The sequence below is a fragment of the Callospermophilus lateralis genome, chromosome 8 (assembly GCF_048772815.1).
Source record: "Callospermophilus lateralis isolate mCalLat2 chromosome 8, mCalLat2.hap1, whole genome shotgun sequence".
Taxonomy (NCBI): domain Eukaryota; kingdom Metazoa; phylum Chordata; class Mammalia; order Rodentia; family Sciuridae; genus Callospermophilus; species Callospermophilus lateralis.
Window position 1 is genome coordinate 2,077,536 of NC_135312.1, and position 18,083 is coordinate 2,095,618.

Here is an 18,083-nt window from a genome sequence, read left to right on the forward strand (position 1 = left end):
GTTTTCGGCAGTCACAACATCTCTGTTTATATGTGGTGCTGAGGATCGAACCCGGGCCGCACGCATGCCAGGCGAGCGCGCTACCACTTGAGCCACATCCCCAGCCCTGTTGCAAATTTCTTTAATGTTTGGATAATAGAAGAAAGCTGGGCTCTTCTATGTACTTTTGTGTTTCGTCTCTTGTGATAGGTTACCTTGATTGAAGTAAATGAAAAAAAATTTAATGACTTTCAGATAATTTTGAGTATTCTAGTTTAAGCTACCAAACAGCCTTACTTCCTGCCTACCTGCCTTGATTCTTCCTAGGGATTGAACCCAGGAGTACTCTACTGCTGAGCTACATCTCCAACCTTTTTTATTTTTATTTCGAGACAAAGTCTTGATAGGTTGCCCAGGCTGGCCTTAAACTTGCTTCTTTCTGCCTTGGCTTCCTGAACAGCTGGATTATAGTTGTGTGCTGTCTTGTGGAAGTGAAAATTTCTTGATGGTTAATTACTACCTGGAGTCTGGAACTGATCAGTAATCTTTTCTGACTCTATTGTATTAAGATTCATTGATCAGCTGGGCATGGTGGCACACTCCTGTAATCCCAGTGGCTTGGGAGACTGAGACAAGAGGATTGTGAGTTCAACAGCGAGACACTAAGTAGCTCAATGAGACCTTGTCTCTAAATAAAATACAAAATAGGGTTGGGTTTGGGGCTCAGTGGTTGAGTGTGCCACTGAGTTCAATCCCTGGGACCCCCTCCAAAAAAAAAAAAAAAGAAAAAAGATCCATTGGTCTGTCTCACCCTCTGAATGGATCTCTTACTCACATGTAGTTTTGTAACATTGCTTGTTAGTCATTTACAAAATGGTTTATCCAGTTGGGCAGATCTTCCTGATGTGGACATCTTTCATTGTACTGTCTTAAGGCATCATTGGCCATTGTCTTTAGGGAAAACTTTCAAGCTTATAGAAGCAGGTACAAGCTTTCCCAAGTTCTGATCTTTTCCTGTTCCTCCCTTTCCTTGCTCTCCCTCCCTCCCTTCCTTCTCTCCCTCCCTCCTTCCTTCTTTCCTTTCCAGGGATTGAACCTAGGGGCGCTTAACCACTGAGCTATATACCCAGTCACCACCCCCACTTTTGAGGGACATGATAGTTTATTTTTAAAAATCGTACCACACTGATCATGAAGACAAGCATGCACATGATAATGGCATTTTTTATTGGATCCCCTAGCCTTTTTTTTGTACCAGGGATTGAACTCAGGAGCACTGACCACTAAGCCATATCCCCAGCCCAATTTCATATTTTATTTAGAGAAAGAGTCTTACTGAGTTTCTTAGCACCTCACCTATGCTGCCTCAGCCCCACAAGCCACTGGGGTTACAGGTGTGCACCACCAAGCCCGGCCCTTTTTCATATTATATTTTATATTTTTTAAATATTTATTTTTTTAGTTTTAGATGGATACAATATCTTTATTTTTATGTGATGCTGAGGATCAAACCCAGTGCCTCGCTCATGCCAAGCGACCGTGCTACCACTTGAGCCACATCCCCAGCCCTTATATTTTATTTAGAGATAGGGTCTCGCTGAATTACTTAGGGCCTCATTAATTTGCTGAGACTGGCTTTGAACTTTCGATTCTCCTGTCTCAGCCTCCTGAGCCAGGGGGTTATGGGCATCTATCATTGTGCCCAGTCCCAAGTTCTGATCTTTGCTCAGAAAAATTATGATTATGAGAAAGCTCAGATTTTATGATTAGCCACACATAGTGTCAGTTGTTTTCCTTGAAGTGACAGGCTCATTTTGTTCGTTTTTGGGAACTGTCTTACAAATATCCAAGTCTAGATCACCATAGTTTGGTCCGCCAGTCCCCCTCCTCCCCCTCCTCCCCCTCCTCCTCCTCCTCCTCCTCCCCCTCCCCCCTCCCCCTGTGGTGCTGAGGATTGAACCCAGTGCATCACTTGAGCTAGGTAAGTGCTCTATCACTGAGCCACGACCCCAGCTCCTGTCAGTCATTTTTTCAAGTAAAATTGGCATTTGGGCTCAGTGGAGTATTGTGCCCGCAGTGCATCATGCCTTTCCAGAGCAGCCCTCCTTGGGAAGGCTGCAGAGTGCTTTGTGTACACTCCCTGTTTCATCCCTCAGAATACTGAGAAGACTTGTATTAGTGGTTGAGAACTAATATAGATGGTGACTTACTACCTCAGGGACATTGTTGGTGGAGCTGTCTTTTCTATTGAAAGCCTGAGTGTGTGGCCAGGGGGAGCCCGGTGGCACTAGTACTTCACTCCCTCATGCTTGTCAGTGTGCTGGTGTTTGACACCATTGCATTTGCTATAGTGTAGACACGAACACAGTGAGAAAGCCGAGAACATCTTGGTATTCATAAGGCATTGGCTTTGACTAGTGGACATGCCAAAGGGTATTAGGGCACACTATTCTCTCAAATTTTTTGTTCTTATTGGCTTATGGGATTTCATTATATATATGGAATATATGTAAAACATTTATATGTAGTCTTAGTATGTTCATACTTATATATATTTCCTTTATTGTTTATTTTTCACTTGTATTTATGTTGGCTTTTATGAACATAGATTTTTTTTTTCCTTTCTTGGCATTAGGGATTTAAACTCAGAGCTGCTCTATCACTGAACTATACCCTCACCCCTTTTTATTTTTTGAGACAGGGTCTTACTAAGTTGCCCAAGCTGCCCTTGAACTTGTGATTTTTCTGCCTTACTCTCCACTGTCACTGGGATTAAAGGAGTATATCACCATGCCTAGCCAAAAGTTTTAAATTTTGATCAGTACAATTGATCTCTTTTTTTAATGAGTTGTGCTTTTTGTGTTCTTTGGAAATCCTCGCTACCCAGGGTTATTAAAGATTTTTGCCGTGTGTGTGTGTGTGTGTGTGTGTGTGTGTGTGTTTTAAAGAGAGGAAAGAATTATTTATTTATTTTAGTTGTAGGTAGACACAGTATCTTTATTTGTTTTTATGTGGTGCTGAGGATTGAACCCCGTGCCTCATACATACAAGGCAGATGCTCTACCACTGAGCTATAACCACATCTCTTCCCCTTTGTTTTTGTTTTACATGTCTTCAGGGTTTAGCTTGTACTCTTATATGTCTATGATCCAATTTTTTAAAATATATTTTTTAGGTATAGATGGACATAACACAAAACCTTTATTTTTGTGTGGTGCTGAGGATCGAACCCCGGTCCCACTGTGCTAGGCGGGCCCTCTACCGCTGAGCCACAGTCCCAGCCCCTATGATCCATTTTGAGCAAAGCTTTGTATCTGTTGAAAAGGGAGGATTGGGCTGGAGATGTAGCTCAAGTGGTAACGTGCTTACCTGGTATGCGTGGGCGCTGGGTTTGATCCTCAGCACCACATAAAATTAAAATAAAGATGTTGTGTCAACCGAAAACTGAAAAATAAATATTAAAAAAAAAAAAAGAAAAAGGGAGGATTGTGGGCATCCATTTGCATGTGATACTCAGTTATTCTAGGACTATTTGTTGAAAAAACAAAATTTTCTTGCCCATTACCTTGGCACATTTGTTAAGTTCCGGGCCAGCTTTAGCAACTTAGTAAGACTTTGTCTCAAAATAAGAAATAAAAAGGGCTGGAAATGTAGCTCAGTGGTAGAGCACCCCTGGACTCAATTTCCAATAATCCCCAGCCCCCAAAATCTAAAGATCCCTTTCTTCCTCCTTTCTTATTTTATTTTATTTGTACTAGGGATGGAACTCAGGGGCACTCAGCTACTAAGCCACATCCCCAGCCCTTTTTTTTTTTTTTTTTAAAGAGAGAGAAAGAGAAATAATTTTTTTTAATATTTGTTTTTTAGTTTTCGGTAGACATAACATCTTTATTTTTTTATTTTTATGAGGTGCTGAGGATCAAACCCAGTGCCCCGCACATGCCAGCCAAGCGCGCTACCACTTGAGCCACATCCCCAGTACCCCCAGCCCCCCAGCCCTTTTGTGTGTGTGTGTGTGTGTATATATATATATATATATATATTTTTTTTTTTTTTTTATTTTGTGATAGGGCCTTGCTAAATTGTTTAGGGCCTCACTAAGTTGCTGAGACTGGCCTTTGAACTTGGTGATTTTTTGTTTCAGCCTTGGTAGTTACTGGGATCATAGGCGGGTGCCACTGGCCCTGGCTACAAATCTGTTTCTTGAATCCATTTTGTGCGTATAATGAATGTCCTGATTCCTGAAAGAGTGAATCATGAAATTCTGTAGTAGATGTCCTCTACCTTCTTTTCCTGTAAAAGATGTCCACTTCTGTTTTGACCTACAAAAAAGTGTTTTAGATATTCCAAATGCTTTCATTTCCACATAAAATTTAGAATCAGCATGTCAGTTTCTACAAAAAAAAAAAAAAACAAAAAAACCCTGATAGGATTTGAATTGCATTGTGTTGACTCTCTAGGTTAATTTTTAAGAAGAATTGACATCTTAACAATACCAAGTCTTCTAGTCCACAACTCTTTATTATGATATCATGATCTTTTTTTTAAAATATTTATTTTTTAGGAGTAGTTGGACACAATACCTTTATGTTGTTTATTTTTATGTGGTCCTGAGGATCGAACCCAGGGCCTCGCATGTGCTCTACGAGTGCTCTACCACTGAGCCACAACCCCAGCCCCTGGTATCATGATCTTTTCTTTTTTTTTTTTTTAAAGAGAGAGAGAGAGAATTTTTAATATTTATTTCTTAGTTTTTGGCGGACATAACATCTTTGTATGTGGTGCTGAGGATGGAACCCAGGCCGCACACATGCCAGGCGGGCGCGCTACCACTTGAGCCACATCCCCAGCCCATGATCTTTTAATTCTGTTTTTAGTATTGCTTTGTAGTGGCCAGTGTTATAGGCTTTGTAGGTAGTATTCTTTTTGCAAAGTATTTAGTATTTTTTCTTTACTATTTTAAATGGACTTCTTAAAAGTTTCAGTATCCAGCTGTTTATTGCTAGTGTATAAAAATGTAATTTTCATTGGTACTGTATGTATCACATTGTGATAAACACATTCATTCACCTGTCCAAACTCAAAGAATAGCCTGAGACAACAGGCACAGAGAAGGCTATTAATGACAGTCTTGCAATTGCAAGAGTGGGTGTCAGGGTGAGCAGGCACACCCAGACCAGTCACAATCAGCATTTCATTCCCTAGTGCACAAGGTCCCTTTCTTTGTGCCTCATTGGCTAAGTACCATGGGTGCACAGTCTTCCCAAACTTCACCTAGGTTTTGTTCTCTTATTGGGTTATTTAAAGAAATGCATCTTTTGCTTATCCCGCCTCCCTTTGTCTCTCTTGGGGTAAGTGCTCTTATGATTTATCTTGGTTGGTCAGGTTGGCTCCTTACCCTACCCTCTCTTTGTCAAGGACTATGAATCTGTCACTTAGGTGTTAACTTCTGGTAACAATTTATTCTATTTCCCCTTTGGCTGTTTTCTTTTATATCCCCAATAATTTTACATTTAGAGCTAAATACTATGTTTTGAAAATGGGCCACTGGACTTTGTATTTCTCAACAATATGAAAACTTTTATTAATTCTGTGGTTTTTGGTAGATTCCTTGGATTTTTTTTCCATGTAGATCACATCATCTACAGATAATGTATTTCTTCCTTTCCAACCTGTATGTTTTTATTTTTTCTCATCTTACTCCATTTTCCAGGACCTCCAGTAGGTCTAATAGGACTGGTATGAGTGGACACCCTTCTTTTATTGCTGATTCTAGGGGAAGCATTTAGTCTTTTCACCATTAAGTACTATATTAGCTGTAGGATTTCACTGAGGAGTTGAGTTTTTATTTTGCTGAGAGTTATCATCATGAATGGATATTCACTTTTGTTAAATTCTCTTTCTGCATCCTTTGAGATGGTCACAGTTATTCATTTTCTTAGTTTATTAACAAAATAAATTATTTGAAATGTTGGACAAACCTTGTATTTCTAGGATGGATAATCCACACTTGGTAATGATCATGATATGTTCCCCTTTTTATAGGTTACTGGATTGGGTGTTTGTTAATGTTTTAAGGATTATTGTCTGATTTATGAATAATGTTAACTTGCGAATTTCTTGTTTCATAATATTTTTGTGTGGCTTTGGTGTCATAGAACGAGCTGGGAAGTAGTACCCCTCCTTACTCTTTTGGAAAAGTTTGTGTAGAATTGATAAAATTTCTCCCTTGAGTGTTTGAAACATGCACCAGTGGAGCTGTCTTGGCCTAAGGCTTGCCTCATTGGGAAGATTCTGAACTATGAGATTCAATTTATATGAGGTTGTCTGTTTCTTTATTAGGGAGCTTTAAAGAAATTTGCCCATTTTTGTGCAAATGTATAGATGTGAAATTGTTCAGAATATTCCTTTACTATATTTAAAATTTCCATGTGGTCTGTAATGATCCCTTCCCCCTTAATCCTTATATCAGTTGTTTGACATTGTTAAAATTATATATACATACCCATACACTCATATGTGTATGTATATATTAGTTGTAGATGGACAGAATGCCTTTATTTAATTTATTTATTTTTATGTGGTGCTGAGGACTGAGACCAGTGCCTCACAGGTGCTAAGCAAGCACTCTACCACTGAGCCACAACATTAGCCCAAGTTGTTTGACTTTTGTCTCTCATTTTTTTTTCCCTTGTTAAGACTGACTAAAGGGCTGGGGATGTGGCTCAAGTGGTAGCACGCTCACCTGGCATGCGTGCGGCCCGGGTTCGATCCTCAGCACCACATACGAACAAAGATGTTGTGTCCGCCAAAAACTAAAAAAAAAATAAATGTTAAAAAAATTCTCTCTCTCTCCCTCTCTTTCTCACTCTTTCATTAAAAAAAAAAAAAAAAAAAAAAAAAAGACTGACTAAAGGTTTATCAATGTTATTGATCTTTTTGAAGAATCACATTTTGTTTTAATCAATTTTCTATTTTTCTTTCATCAATGTTACTCCTGGCCTATATTTTTTTCATTCTTTCTGCTAGTAGATCCACTTTTAGCTGCAGTCCACAATTTTTGATATGTTGTCTTTTATTCTGTTCAGAGTATTTTATAATCACCCTTATGTTTCATTCTTTGGCTCATGGATTGTTTACATGTGTTTTTAAATTTCCAAATATTTGGGGGTATTTTCCAGATAGCTTCTTGTTAATGATTATTAAATAAGAAATCATACTTTGTATAATTTAATTTTTAAATTTTTGTTTCAGAAAATATTTGCTTTATAGTTGATCTTGTTCTTGTTCCACATGCATTTGAATAGTTCTGCTGCTGCTAGAGTGTTCTGTGAGTGTCAGTTAGGTCACCTTGGTGTCCCTATGCTCTGCATCCTTCCTGATGCTTCTGTCTAGTTGAGTTACTGAAAGGAATGTTGAATTTCCAAATGTAATTCTGGACTGGTATATTCTTTTAGTTTCTGCTTCTTGTATCTTGAGTTCTGTTATTAGAATATCTACCGGTTCAGCATTGTTACTTCCTTTTTTGTTGAATTCTTTTATCATCACCATCATCTTGCTCTTCATTGCTACTAATATCCTTTGTTCTATTTTTTTTCTGTTATTTGCAACTCTTACTCCCTTTTTTCCTCTTGGACTAATTGAATATTTTTTTATGGTTCATTTTACCTCCTGTTGGTTTATTATCTATATTTTTATGTTTTCACAGTTTTTCATGAGATGTTTGCAACGTCCACTTTCAACTTTTCAACCTCTGCTTTCAAAGACTATCCTGCCACTTCACATGTAGTGTGAGGAACTTAAAATAGGACACCTGGAACTCCACCTCTTTTGGTTCCCTTGTAGTCCTATACTTTCCTCCTGTATTATAAATGTTACTATGTGTTTTTGCTTTAAATGGTTTATACACACACACACACACACACACACACACACACACACTTATTTATTTATTTATTTATTTATTCAGCGGCAGTACTGGGGTTTGAACCCAGAGCCTTGTACATGCTAGGCAAGCACTCTGTTACTGAGCTACATCTCCAGGCCCCCCCTCCACCTTAAAATTTTATTTTGAGACAGAGTCTTGTTAAATTGCTGAGCTTAATGATCTTCCTGTCTCAGCCTCCTGAGTAGCTGTGATTACAGGCATGTGCCACCACATGCATCACACAGCAGTTTGATAGAAGAGCTTTACTAGGTGGTTCAGGTGGTGTGTTAAGCAGAGCTTGACTAGCAGGTGAGCATCACACCAGTAATTAAACTGACATATCCTAACACAAGGTAAAAGTAACAAGAGACAGGAATCAGCTACCCAGACCTGTACAGTGAGCCCTAAAGATCAGTTAAGGCAGATCTAGGGAGCAACCATGAGCTTTGGGACTGAGGGAAAGGACTCAGGGAAGAACAAAATTTGAGGAGGCCCCTCCTTGGAGAGCATGGTTGCAGCTGACTGGGTGCCAAGAGAAGCTCCCTGAGGTACTGGGTGATGATGAAACTTGCTGGACAGCACCTGTCACCAAGTCCTCTCACTCCAAGAACAGAGCTTCCTGATGATAGGACCAAGAGGAGAAACATTGGAGGTCTGTCATCCTCCAGTGCCCTCTGTCCACGTTTTGTCTGCTGTGAGTGGAGAAATGGGTTCCTTCTACACAGAGCTTGGCAAGGAGGGTGGGTTTGGAGCTGAGAGGCAAAAGGAACTATTGGTAGCTGGCTCTTTCAACTTCCATGAGTAGGGAATCTCTATGCTGAGGTCTGACTTATAGAACTCCATTAGAAACTGTGCAGAGATCAGTGGATGAGTGCTCCAGGCAAAGGGAACAGTGCAGTAGCATAAACACAGAGGTCTATCTAGGCAGCCTTGAAGCTGTGGTAAGAAAGTAGAGTTCATTCTGGAGGACAACACAGCAAGGTTTATGCTGGGGACTACATGAGCTCACTCTGGCTGGGCTTGAAAACAGATCACAGTGGGAAGGGTAGATATCGGGGACAATAGAGAGCCCTGCCGTTTCCAGGCAGGAGGTAACTGTGACCTATCTTGGGCTTGAAGCAGTAGGGAAAGAAAAACAGGTGGGGGTTTGGGCTTGTTAGCTTGAGGTGGAGCAGTTACTATGGCCTGAGGAGAAGAGGAAGCCTGTGTGTTGAAGGCTCTGACCTGCTGTTTTGTAGGAATAGCTTCTCTTTCCATTGCCAACCTTAAGCTGTCCTGCCTGCTTGTCCTCCCTTCCCATGATGACATCACTCAGGCCACACTTCCCTTCTAGCCCCTTCTAGTGTTGGAATTGTCTCTTTTTCAAGTATTCAAGCCCAGTTCGCTGAAAAACCCAACTCTTACTAATTCAGAGCTCTTCCCACAGCTGTAGGAAGTGAAGTCAGAGATCACCAGGGTAGAGGGCAGTGGTGTGTGTCCAATATCTTTCTGCCTTTCTTATGCTGGCTTTAGGGTGGAGAAAGGGCTCTGGGAAGGAGGAGTTGGGGGCTTTGTCCTCTGCCAGGCTGTCAGTGGCTGTCTTTGGCTGACTGGGGCTTTTTAGCCTAGCATGTTGCTGGTCCTTGCTTGGAAGACGCTGTCCTAGTGTTTGGGTCTGTTACAGCAGAGTGCTGTAGGCTGGTTCATAAACAGCAGGCATCTGTTTCTCAGAGTCTGGAGGCTGGGAGTCCTAGGTCCATTCCTTGGTTTGTTGTTGGCACCTCCTCAACCTGAAGCATCCATTTTGTGTGGGGTCTTTCATGACCATGGAGCTTCTGCTCTCCCCTCTGGCACGCAGTTCTGGCTCCCTCTGTCTGCTGTGGGGGTAGGGGATAGGCTTTCCAGACTTTTACACTTCAAAAATCTCATATCACTGTCTATGTGCCAAACCCCTGAGACATAATAGGCTTTTGGAGGAGTTTTCTGCTCCTCTGCTGGGTGGTGATGTGAATACTGTGTGCACAAACCTGACCAAACACAGTCTAGGCTGACATCCAGTCTCTGGGAAGGCTGCAGCTCTCTGCACTCAAAAGGGTTCCCTATAGGAGTCTGTCCGGGAGCTCTGTGCTACTTCTCCTCAGGCTGTTGGGGTGAATTGGAACTGGCTGCCCCAGTTGTGAGCCCTGATTGGGATTCTCCTGTGCCCTGGTCCATCTCAGCAGCATCTCTCTCAGTGCTAGCTCGGTGGGTAATTAGAAGGGAGAAGGGGAAGGGGTCAGGATGTGTTTCTGTTCTCTATGGTGGTGGTCGGTGAAGTCCTTTCCCTCTGGGAAAAAGTATAGGCTGCATACTCACCACAGGAGGGCTCTCAGCCTGAGGCTGGTGGCACAGGGAGGCTGGCTCTGGGCCTCATCTGTCATCTTTGCTCAGAGCTTCCTTTTCCTTGGTCAGAACAGGCAGTGCAGGTTATGGGCCCCTGGGACAGAGGGATGCTGCTCTGGGCCTCTGTGTGCTGTATGCAGATGGCCCAGACTTCTACCAAGTGACTTGACCTGGTTGTCAAGACCTCCAGTGACTTGACTATGGGTGCTCCAGGTCCTGGAGATGCCTGCAGGGGTGGTTGTCACACATGCCAATGAGGACACTGGGAACAGAATGCTTCTTTTTTAAAGAATAAAATACATGTATTGGGTGTCCATGTGATGATGGTATAAACCTTCAGGAGGTTTTAAAAAAAAAAAAAAAAGAAAGAAACCAACAACAACAAAAACACTGGTTCCAAATAAAATTCTTGACAGAAAAAGTTGCCTGTGTAATGTCAGTTGAGACATTTTCTTTTTGATGTCTGTTTTAAAATTTTTCTAGGAGGCATTTTTTTGAAGAGTTTGAACATAACTGGTCTGTTATATTCTGTTTTTAAAGCAGGGCCAAGATTTTCTTCTTCACTCACCACTGGGGGGCTCTCAGCCTGAGGCTGGTGGCACAGGGAGGCTGGCTCTGGGCACACAGACACTGCCCTCTACAGGGTTGGGCGCCACGCCCTCGGAGGCTGCCTGCTCCTGCGAAGCCTGCAGTGAGCGCAGGTATGTGCAGAGTGGGCCACACTGTCCAGGAGTGTGTTGGGCCAGAACAGGAATGTGGGCTCTTTTGATAAATAGTGACAAACTTTTGCGTTGATCCTGAGGAACACAGTGGCCTGGTTTTAAGGGAAAGCACAAGATACACTTGAATCTAATGTATGAAATATGATATGTCAAGAGCTTTGTAATGTTTTGAACAACCAATAAAAAAAAAAAAAGGAAAAAAAAATTCCTGTCCTTGAAGGACTAACACTAGGAAACTAGTCCTCAGAAAGGTTGGGGCATAGTCACTAGATTTTAAGAGGAGCATCAATAGCCAGGCAGTGGTGGTGGGGAGGCTGGCATTGGTGGAGGGGAGGAGAGGCCAGGAGCATATCTGAAAGGGCTCTGCCCAGGGAAGAATCCAGCAAGTGGCAAAGGTGCAGAGACTCCACAGGGATCAGAACTGCTTGATGTGCACCTTGATGGAAGAGCTCTGGTAGACACCCCAACTCTATGGTTCCTGTGTTGTGTCACAGAGAAATTTCGGCAGAGATGGATCGGGAACCTCAACAGCTGCAGAACTACTGGTCAGAAGTGCGCTACATGGTCCGCTGCATCTACCGCCAGGCGGGGACACCACTGGCAGACGACCAGGACCAATCTCTGGTACCCGACAAGGAGGGAGTGAAGGAGCTCGTGGATAGGTACAAGTTGCCCCTTCTTGTCATGTCCCTGTGTAAATCCCTGCCCTCCCCAGCTTCCTATGGAGCCTCTGTGCCTGGGTGAGCTTTCACTTGGGTTCTGAGGAATGCTCAGCTGGGCCTGCCTGGTCAGGTCTTTAGCAGACAGCTGATCATAGTGAGCCCTCTGGGTAAAATGTTGCAAATTCTCCTGATTCCTAATGAGATATGAAATGTTTCTGTCAATTCTTTGTGTCAAAACTGACAATAATACCTACCTGCCTGCCTGAGTCCCTGCTCTGCCAGGGAGATGCTAAGTACTTTCATAAGCACTCTTGCATTTATCATCCAGGGAGAAAGGCTGAGCTCTCTCCCACTTATTGAGGTGCCATGAGGCCAATAGCTCAGGAAGGTGATTGTCTGCAGCATATGGGTGCAGGGTAGCTGGGGCCAGTCCTGGCTCTGCAGCTGCCTCATTCAGCTGGTCTTGAATCTGCTGTTCAGCACCTACCTTATGCCCAGTAACTTACAGAAGGTGAGATGGGCATCACTTCTTTCTTGTTTGAAAGTGCCATCTTTTCCTGATTTTTGAAATGTTCCAAATAAAAAGCAATACATTTGAGCTAGACATTTCATGGGTCATTTCTCATTTTTATTTCTTTCTCTCTTGCATTTTGAATGTATGCTTTAGGGTTCTTCTTGATTCATGTTTGCTGTCTAGCAGGTTTCATCCTGGAAGCAGGGTTAGTGAGTGGTGATGGTCATGTTGACTTGTGTTCAGGGTTCCACATCTGAGCCACTGGTATCATGTGAGACGGTTTGGGAGGTGTGTGCCTTTTTTAGAAGTCAGGTTTCCTAGTGAGTATTAGGAAAAAATATGGAACCTTTATGTCAGATCCGTGTCTTCACAGATTATTCATGCTGTATCTTTGATACCTTAGAGTAGCATCCTGCACACAGTATACTACAGTTTGTTGGTTGTACGTATGAGTGGCTGAATGAATGGACTACAGCGTCTTCATATACTCTGCCTCTTTTTCACATAAATTTTAAGAAACCTGTTTGCAAAAAGTACCACATGGTTATTTCCTTAAATTTATAAAATGCAGAAATGGACGAGGAAATAAAGTGCGTCTAATCTGACCATGCTGGGAGAACTAAGAAGGAGATATCCAGTCTACTTGTGAGTTTAGTTGTTCCTGTGTCATTTGAACCTTATGTGGCTTTGCTTTAATAAATGAAATATATTCTGTTTCAGGGGGATAGTTTCTTATGCTCATAATTTAAATTAGAATTATCATGCTTCAAAAATTAATTGGTCTGTTTGAAATATACCAACAATAGTGGGAGTCCTTTGAATTTGTGCAACTTTAACCACATTTTATACAAGGCTTTCCTGTCTCTTGTCTTTTACAACCTAGGTAGTATGGCAGTTTCAAAATGGAACAGGTGATATCTTATAATGTTCTCTTTTGACATAATCTGCTAAAAGGTCAAAGAATCTACTGCTGAATACATTTTACAACTCATTTCTAATAGGTGCTGAGCTCAGCTGGTTTCTTCTTTGACATATTACCGACAGTCAATTTGATTCTTGCAACAGTGGTCCCAGGCTTCCATCTAGAGGCATCTCAAAAGTGCACAGTTAATAGAAGTGGCATCTTAATCACAGTGATGCCAGACACTGTAAACAAGTCTTAAAGTGGGTGATCTCCATGTTTGAAAGGAGATTCATGACAGTGTTCGTTGCTGTTGTGGCTAGTGGTGGCCATGGATTTTCCCCTGCTCTTAACTTACTAACAGTGTTTCATACATATGTATTGCTTTATCTCCCCTTTCTCCCCCAGGGGTAGATGTTGATTGCAGGGTCTTGTGGACTATTATGGAGCTACACCCAGCCTGCCCCCTTTTTCTTTAAGTATTTAAAAATTCTTAAAACAAAGTCTCACTAAATTGTTGAGGCTGACCTTAAACTTGTGGTCTTCCTGCCTCACTGGGATTACAGGCTTGTGCCACCATACTTGGCTATTGCTTTTTTGTTGGGATAATTTTAAAATAGGATAAACTCTCTAAATTTTCCTCTGATTTTAAAAATAGCAAACATTTTCTTATACTCTTGAGTTCCTAGAAGGAAAGAAAATGCCCAGTCCTGTAGCCTGGTATCACCTTCGTTGGGTTAGGTGCCTTAGTCCCACCTTTTTGTTAATAATCGCAAGTTGAATTTGTTTCTGGGGCCATCTCTGAAGCAGGTCATGCACCCTGTCACCCACTGGTTGTTGGAGTTCAGACACTGTCCCCAGCTTGTTGGAGTTCAGACACTGTCCCCAGCTTGGGTGGCTTTGATGGTCTGGACAGTGGGGCATGAAGCAGAGCTCCTATGTGTGGGTTGGCCAAGTGAGTACAAGTGCATAAACAGTGCTAAGGAAATGTCAGTTTTTCTGTTTGTTCTTTGGCAACATTGTGTCTGGGTTCTTGATCTGTTAAGGCATGTGATGGTGCCTTTCTTAGGTCCTGGTGAGGAAGAAGACCACTGCGGTTGACAGGTAGATACCTATGGAAAGGCTTTAGAAAAGATGCTTATTGATATGAAGACTGTTCCATCCTTGTCTGGTGTGGACAGATGAGGGCTAAGTGTGACTCTCTCTGTGCAGGCTCTGTGAGCGGGACCCCTACCAGCTATACCAACGGTTGGAGCAGCAAGCCCGGGAGTATGTGCTAGAGATGAAGGTCCGCCTGCTTCGGCAGTTGTCAGCTGCAGCAAAGACAAAGGCGCCATCTGGCCTGCAGGGCCCACCTCAGGCACACCACTTCATTTCACTTCTCCTCGAGGAGTATGGCGCTCTCTGCCAGGCGGCACGCTCTATCAGCACTTTCCTCAGCACTCTGGTAAGAGATGGCACCCCCTTTTCTGTGAGGTTGCTGAGAAGGTGAACTAAAGAGCAGAAGTATGTGGTGAAAAGAGGTGCCTGAGGCTGAGGGACTGACTGCCACAGGCCACTCCACAAGGTCAGCAAGGGCTAGGATTAGGGTTAGGGTTAGTCCTTTGACTTTGCCACTAAATAGAAGCATTGAGTGGATTGGTGTCCTGGTGACAAAGCGTGGAAGTACTATTTGGGGAGACCTGAGGCAAAGAAGCAAGTCATGGGGATATATGCTTCATGAGGACCAGCTGGGCATTAACAGGGAGATGATGGGGAGTCTTTAGTATTCTGGGTTGTTAACGCTGTTGTGACTGTCAACAGCTAGTACTGTGTTTGATGGGTGTACTTGAGGGTGTGAGGGTTGTAGAGAGCAGCCTGTGTGCAACGAGAACTTCCATTTTTCCACACACACATACATTGCCCTAAGCTGAGCACCCAGCAAGGACAGGCTTAGGAACTTGAGTAAGATGCCCACTCCTGCAGGGACCATACAGCCCTAGCAAAGGGCACAAGTGACCACCTCAGAAAGTAAATGCCACTGAATTGAAGGAGGCATGAAGTGGAAATGTGGTCACTGTGGCTCGAAGGAGACCGGGCTCCCCAGTGACCAGCCATGGCAGCTTCAGCTACTCACTGGTCATTCTGGAGTGTCTTTCCTCAGCACTTTGATGATTAAGTGATACTTCAGCAAGCTAGTTTTGGTGCTGCTTAGTGGTGAAACTACATTCTGAAATCATTGGTTCTCAAGATTTTAAGCAGTCTTTATCTGATTCTAAAGTTGATGAACCTTGCCAGAAAAACTCACCTACACAACACTTGGTAAGTCACTGCCAGGGTTGTAGACCTCTCTCAGCTCCCCTGCATCATACCACTGCTATACTTGTAAGGACTGCCTGGAGGAGGCGTCTGTTGTCACTGGAGCTGGCCAGGTGAATATGACAGGAGGGGCAAAGTAATCCTACCTCCAGACCTAAGGGCTCCAAGGACAGCCTGCCTGCTTCTCCCACCTCCACTTAGAGAGCCTGCTTGTCCTTCAGAGGTTCAGTTCCAGACCTGGCGCCTCTGAGGAGCACCTTGCACCTTCCCCTATCTTCTGAAAGAATGTTGGCACAGGTTAAGATACTGTCCTTCTTGCCTAAGCCTGGTGCAGACTCTCTGAGAGAGCATGCTCTCCAGAAAGTGCTGCCAACATCCTGGCCTTCCTTGGGTAGTCAGAGTAGAACAGTGTTGTATGAAACCAACAAAAATTAATTTGAACCAGTGCTCTATTTTATTTTCTCTCTATATATGAGATACAGCATATAGTATACCCTGAACCATTCCTCCCAAGGGAAACAGGTGCATTTAGTAGTTAATAGAAAATATGATAAATTTTTTTCAAGACATAGGACTAAGATGTCAAGAGAAGTCGTGGTGGTAAAAAAATCAGCTGAAACCTGGATTCCTGAGAAATACATGTGCTTAGATGTCAACATTTGCTCTATGGTTTTCCTTTCATCCTGAGAAAGATACATCATCAGTCTTGCCCAGAATGGGATTGGCTAATAATAATAATAAGAGCAGGCTTTCCATCATTACAACCTCAGTGAGAGGGTGAAGGACAAACTCCAGGGACTGGAAGGGATGCAAGAATGTTTCCATCATGACCTTGGAGTGGATATGGCAGAGAAGAACCATCTAGAAACCATTACACATTTAGGGTTAGCAGGATAAGCCCCTGCTGTTGGTGTGGTGCAGATAGCTCAAGCCTGGAAGTTAGGCTGCAGAGGTCCAAAGCTTTTGGCAAAGTCAAGCAGCATGCATGTCTAGAGGCTTGGCCTTCTGGGCCCACCTCAAAGAATTGGCATAGCATTCTTTTATACTGTACTGCTTTAGACAATGCTCTCAAAATCTCCTTTTTGGAGATTTCCATTATAAGCAGTTCATAAATTTCTTTTTATTCTTCTTTCTCTTTTTTGGTTTTTGTAGGGGGTAGTATGGTGATACTGAAGCAGCTCATAGTTTAAAAAAACCCCATAAAACACATGGGTTCAAGATAGCACAACTGAGAGCCAGCAGAAACAGCAAGCAGGATTATATCCCAAAGATATTTACATTTCAAAGAATATAACTGTTTACTGTACAGATATAAAAACATTTGAAAAATTTTAAAAAATATTTTTTTTTTTAGTTGTACTTGGATGCAATACCTTTGTTTTATTTATTTATTTTTATATGGCGCTGAGGATTGAACCCCAGGGCTTCACACGCACTAGATGAGCACTCTACCACAGAGCCACAACCCCAGCCCCAAACATTTGAAATTTTGAATTAAGGCTCTAAAGAAGGATCATCCAGGGCCTGGGGTTGTGGCTCTGGTAGAGTGCTTGCCTTGCAGATGAGAGACCCTGTGTTCGATCCTCAGCACCACATAAAAATAAATAAATAAAATAAAGGTATTGTGTCCATGTATAACTAAAAAAATATTTTAAAAAAACTAAAATAAAGAATGATCATCCAGACTTGGGGTGGGGGGGGAAACAAAACTAAAAATAAAAAGGCATAATTTTAAAAAGTTTAATGGATAGATTAAACAAACTAAGAAGCTGAAGTGGTAAAGGAATTCTACAGGATGTAGCTCAAAGGAAAAAAGAATTGGGACATATAGAGAGCTTAAGGATACAGGGAGTTAGGTTTGGTGGCACATGCCTGTATTCCCAGCAGCTCGGGAGGCTGAGATAGGAGGATCATGCGTTCAAAGCCAGCCTCAGCAACTTAGTGAGGCTCTAAGCAACTCAGGGAGACCCTGACTCTAAATTAAATAAAAAAAAAAGGATTGGGTGGGGCTGGGTTGTGGCTTAGTGGTAGAGCACTTGCCCAGCATGCATGAGGCACTGGGTTTGAACTCTGGCACCACATAAGAATTATCAAATAAAATAAAGGAATTGTGTCCCATCTACATCTTAAAAAAAAAATATATATATATATATCTTTTTTTTTTTTTTTTAAAGGGTGGGGTATGGCTGAGGATGTGGCTTAGTGGTTAAATGCCCCTGGATTTAATGCCTGATACCAAAAGTAAAAGGATACAGGGAGGAGGTATAGCTGTCACTGAGAGGTTCCTAGGAATTAGGCTGAGGGCAGAGGTGACAGCTGGAAGATCATTGTGAGTATCAATGGAGACAAGAAGCACTGCTGCAGAATGAGGTGGTAGCCAGTGTGGCCCAGTGTTTGAGAGCATTGTCTAAAGCAGTTAATGATTTTGCTTAACGCTAATTAGGAAAGCGAAAAACCTTCTCTTTGCCACAATATCACTAGAAGAGAAATTATTTGCATCCATCAGAATGAGTGCTTTCTCAGATAGGCAAGAAAATGATTGTCTTTTGACATCAAAGGATTTATATTCATTAACACTATTTGAAAAGTAGGGCTTCTGTCACCTTTGAAAGCCTAATTAATTGTAAGAAATGTCAACCAAGTATGTTTTCTTTCTCTGTCTTTTTTTCATCTGTGTGTGCACCTGCTGCCTTTTTATGTGTGTGAGTTTAATTAGAAG

General features: G+C 42.3%; 1 protein-coding gene across 6 annotated transcripts in view; it reads left to right on the top strand.

Annotated features, from left to right (window-relative positions):
- Positions 1-18,083, top strand: part of Fam193a (family with sequence similarity 193 member A) — a 148,401-nt gene that overhangs the window by 64,926 nt on the left and 65,392 nt on the right. For 4 of the 6 annotated variants that reach the window (XR_013092156.1, XR_013092157.1, XM_076864561.1 and 1 more), the window contains exons 3-5: positions 10,808-10,968; positions 11,484-11,651; positions 14,279-14,513. Coding sequence is in view for 4 of the 6 variants with exons in the window: in XM_076864561.1 (XP_076720676.1) it covers positions 10,808-10,968; positions 11,484-11,651; positions 14,279-14,513 (564 nt within the window). In the remaining 2 variants the exon portion in view is untranslated. The remainder of the gene's footprint in view (positions 1-10,807; positions 10,969-11,483; positions 11,652-14,278; positions 14,514-18,083) is intronic. The other 2 variants (XM_076864563.1, XM_076864564.1) reach the window with 2 other exon arrangements.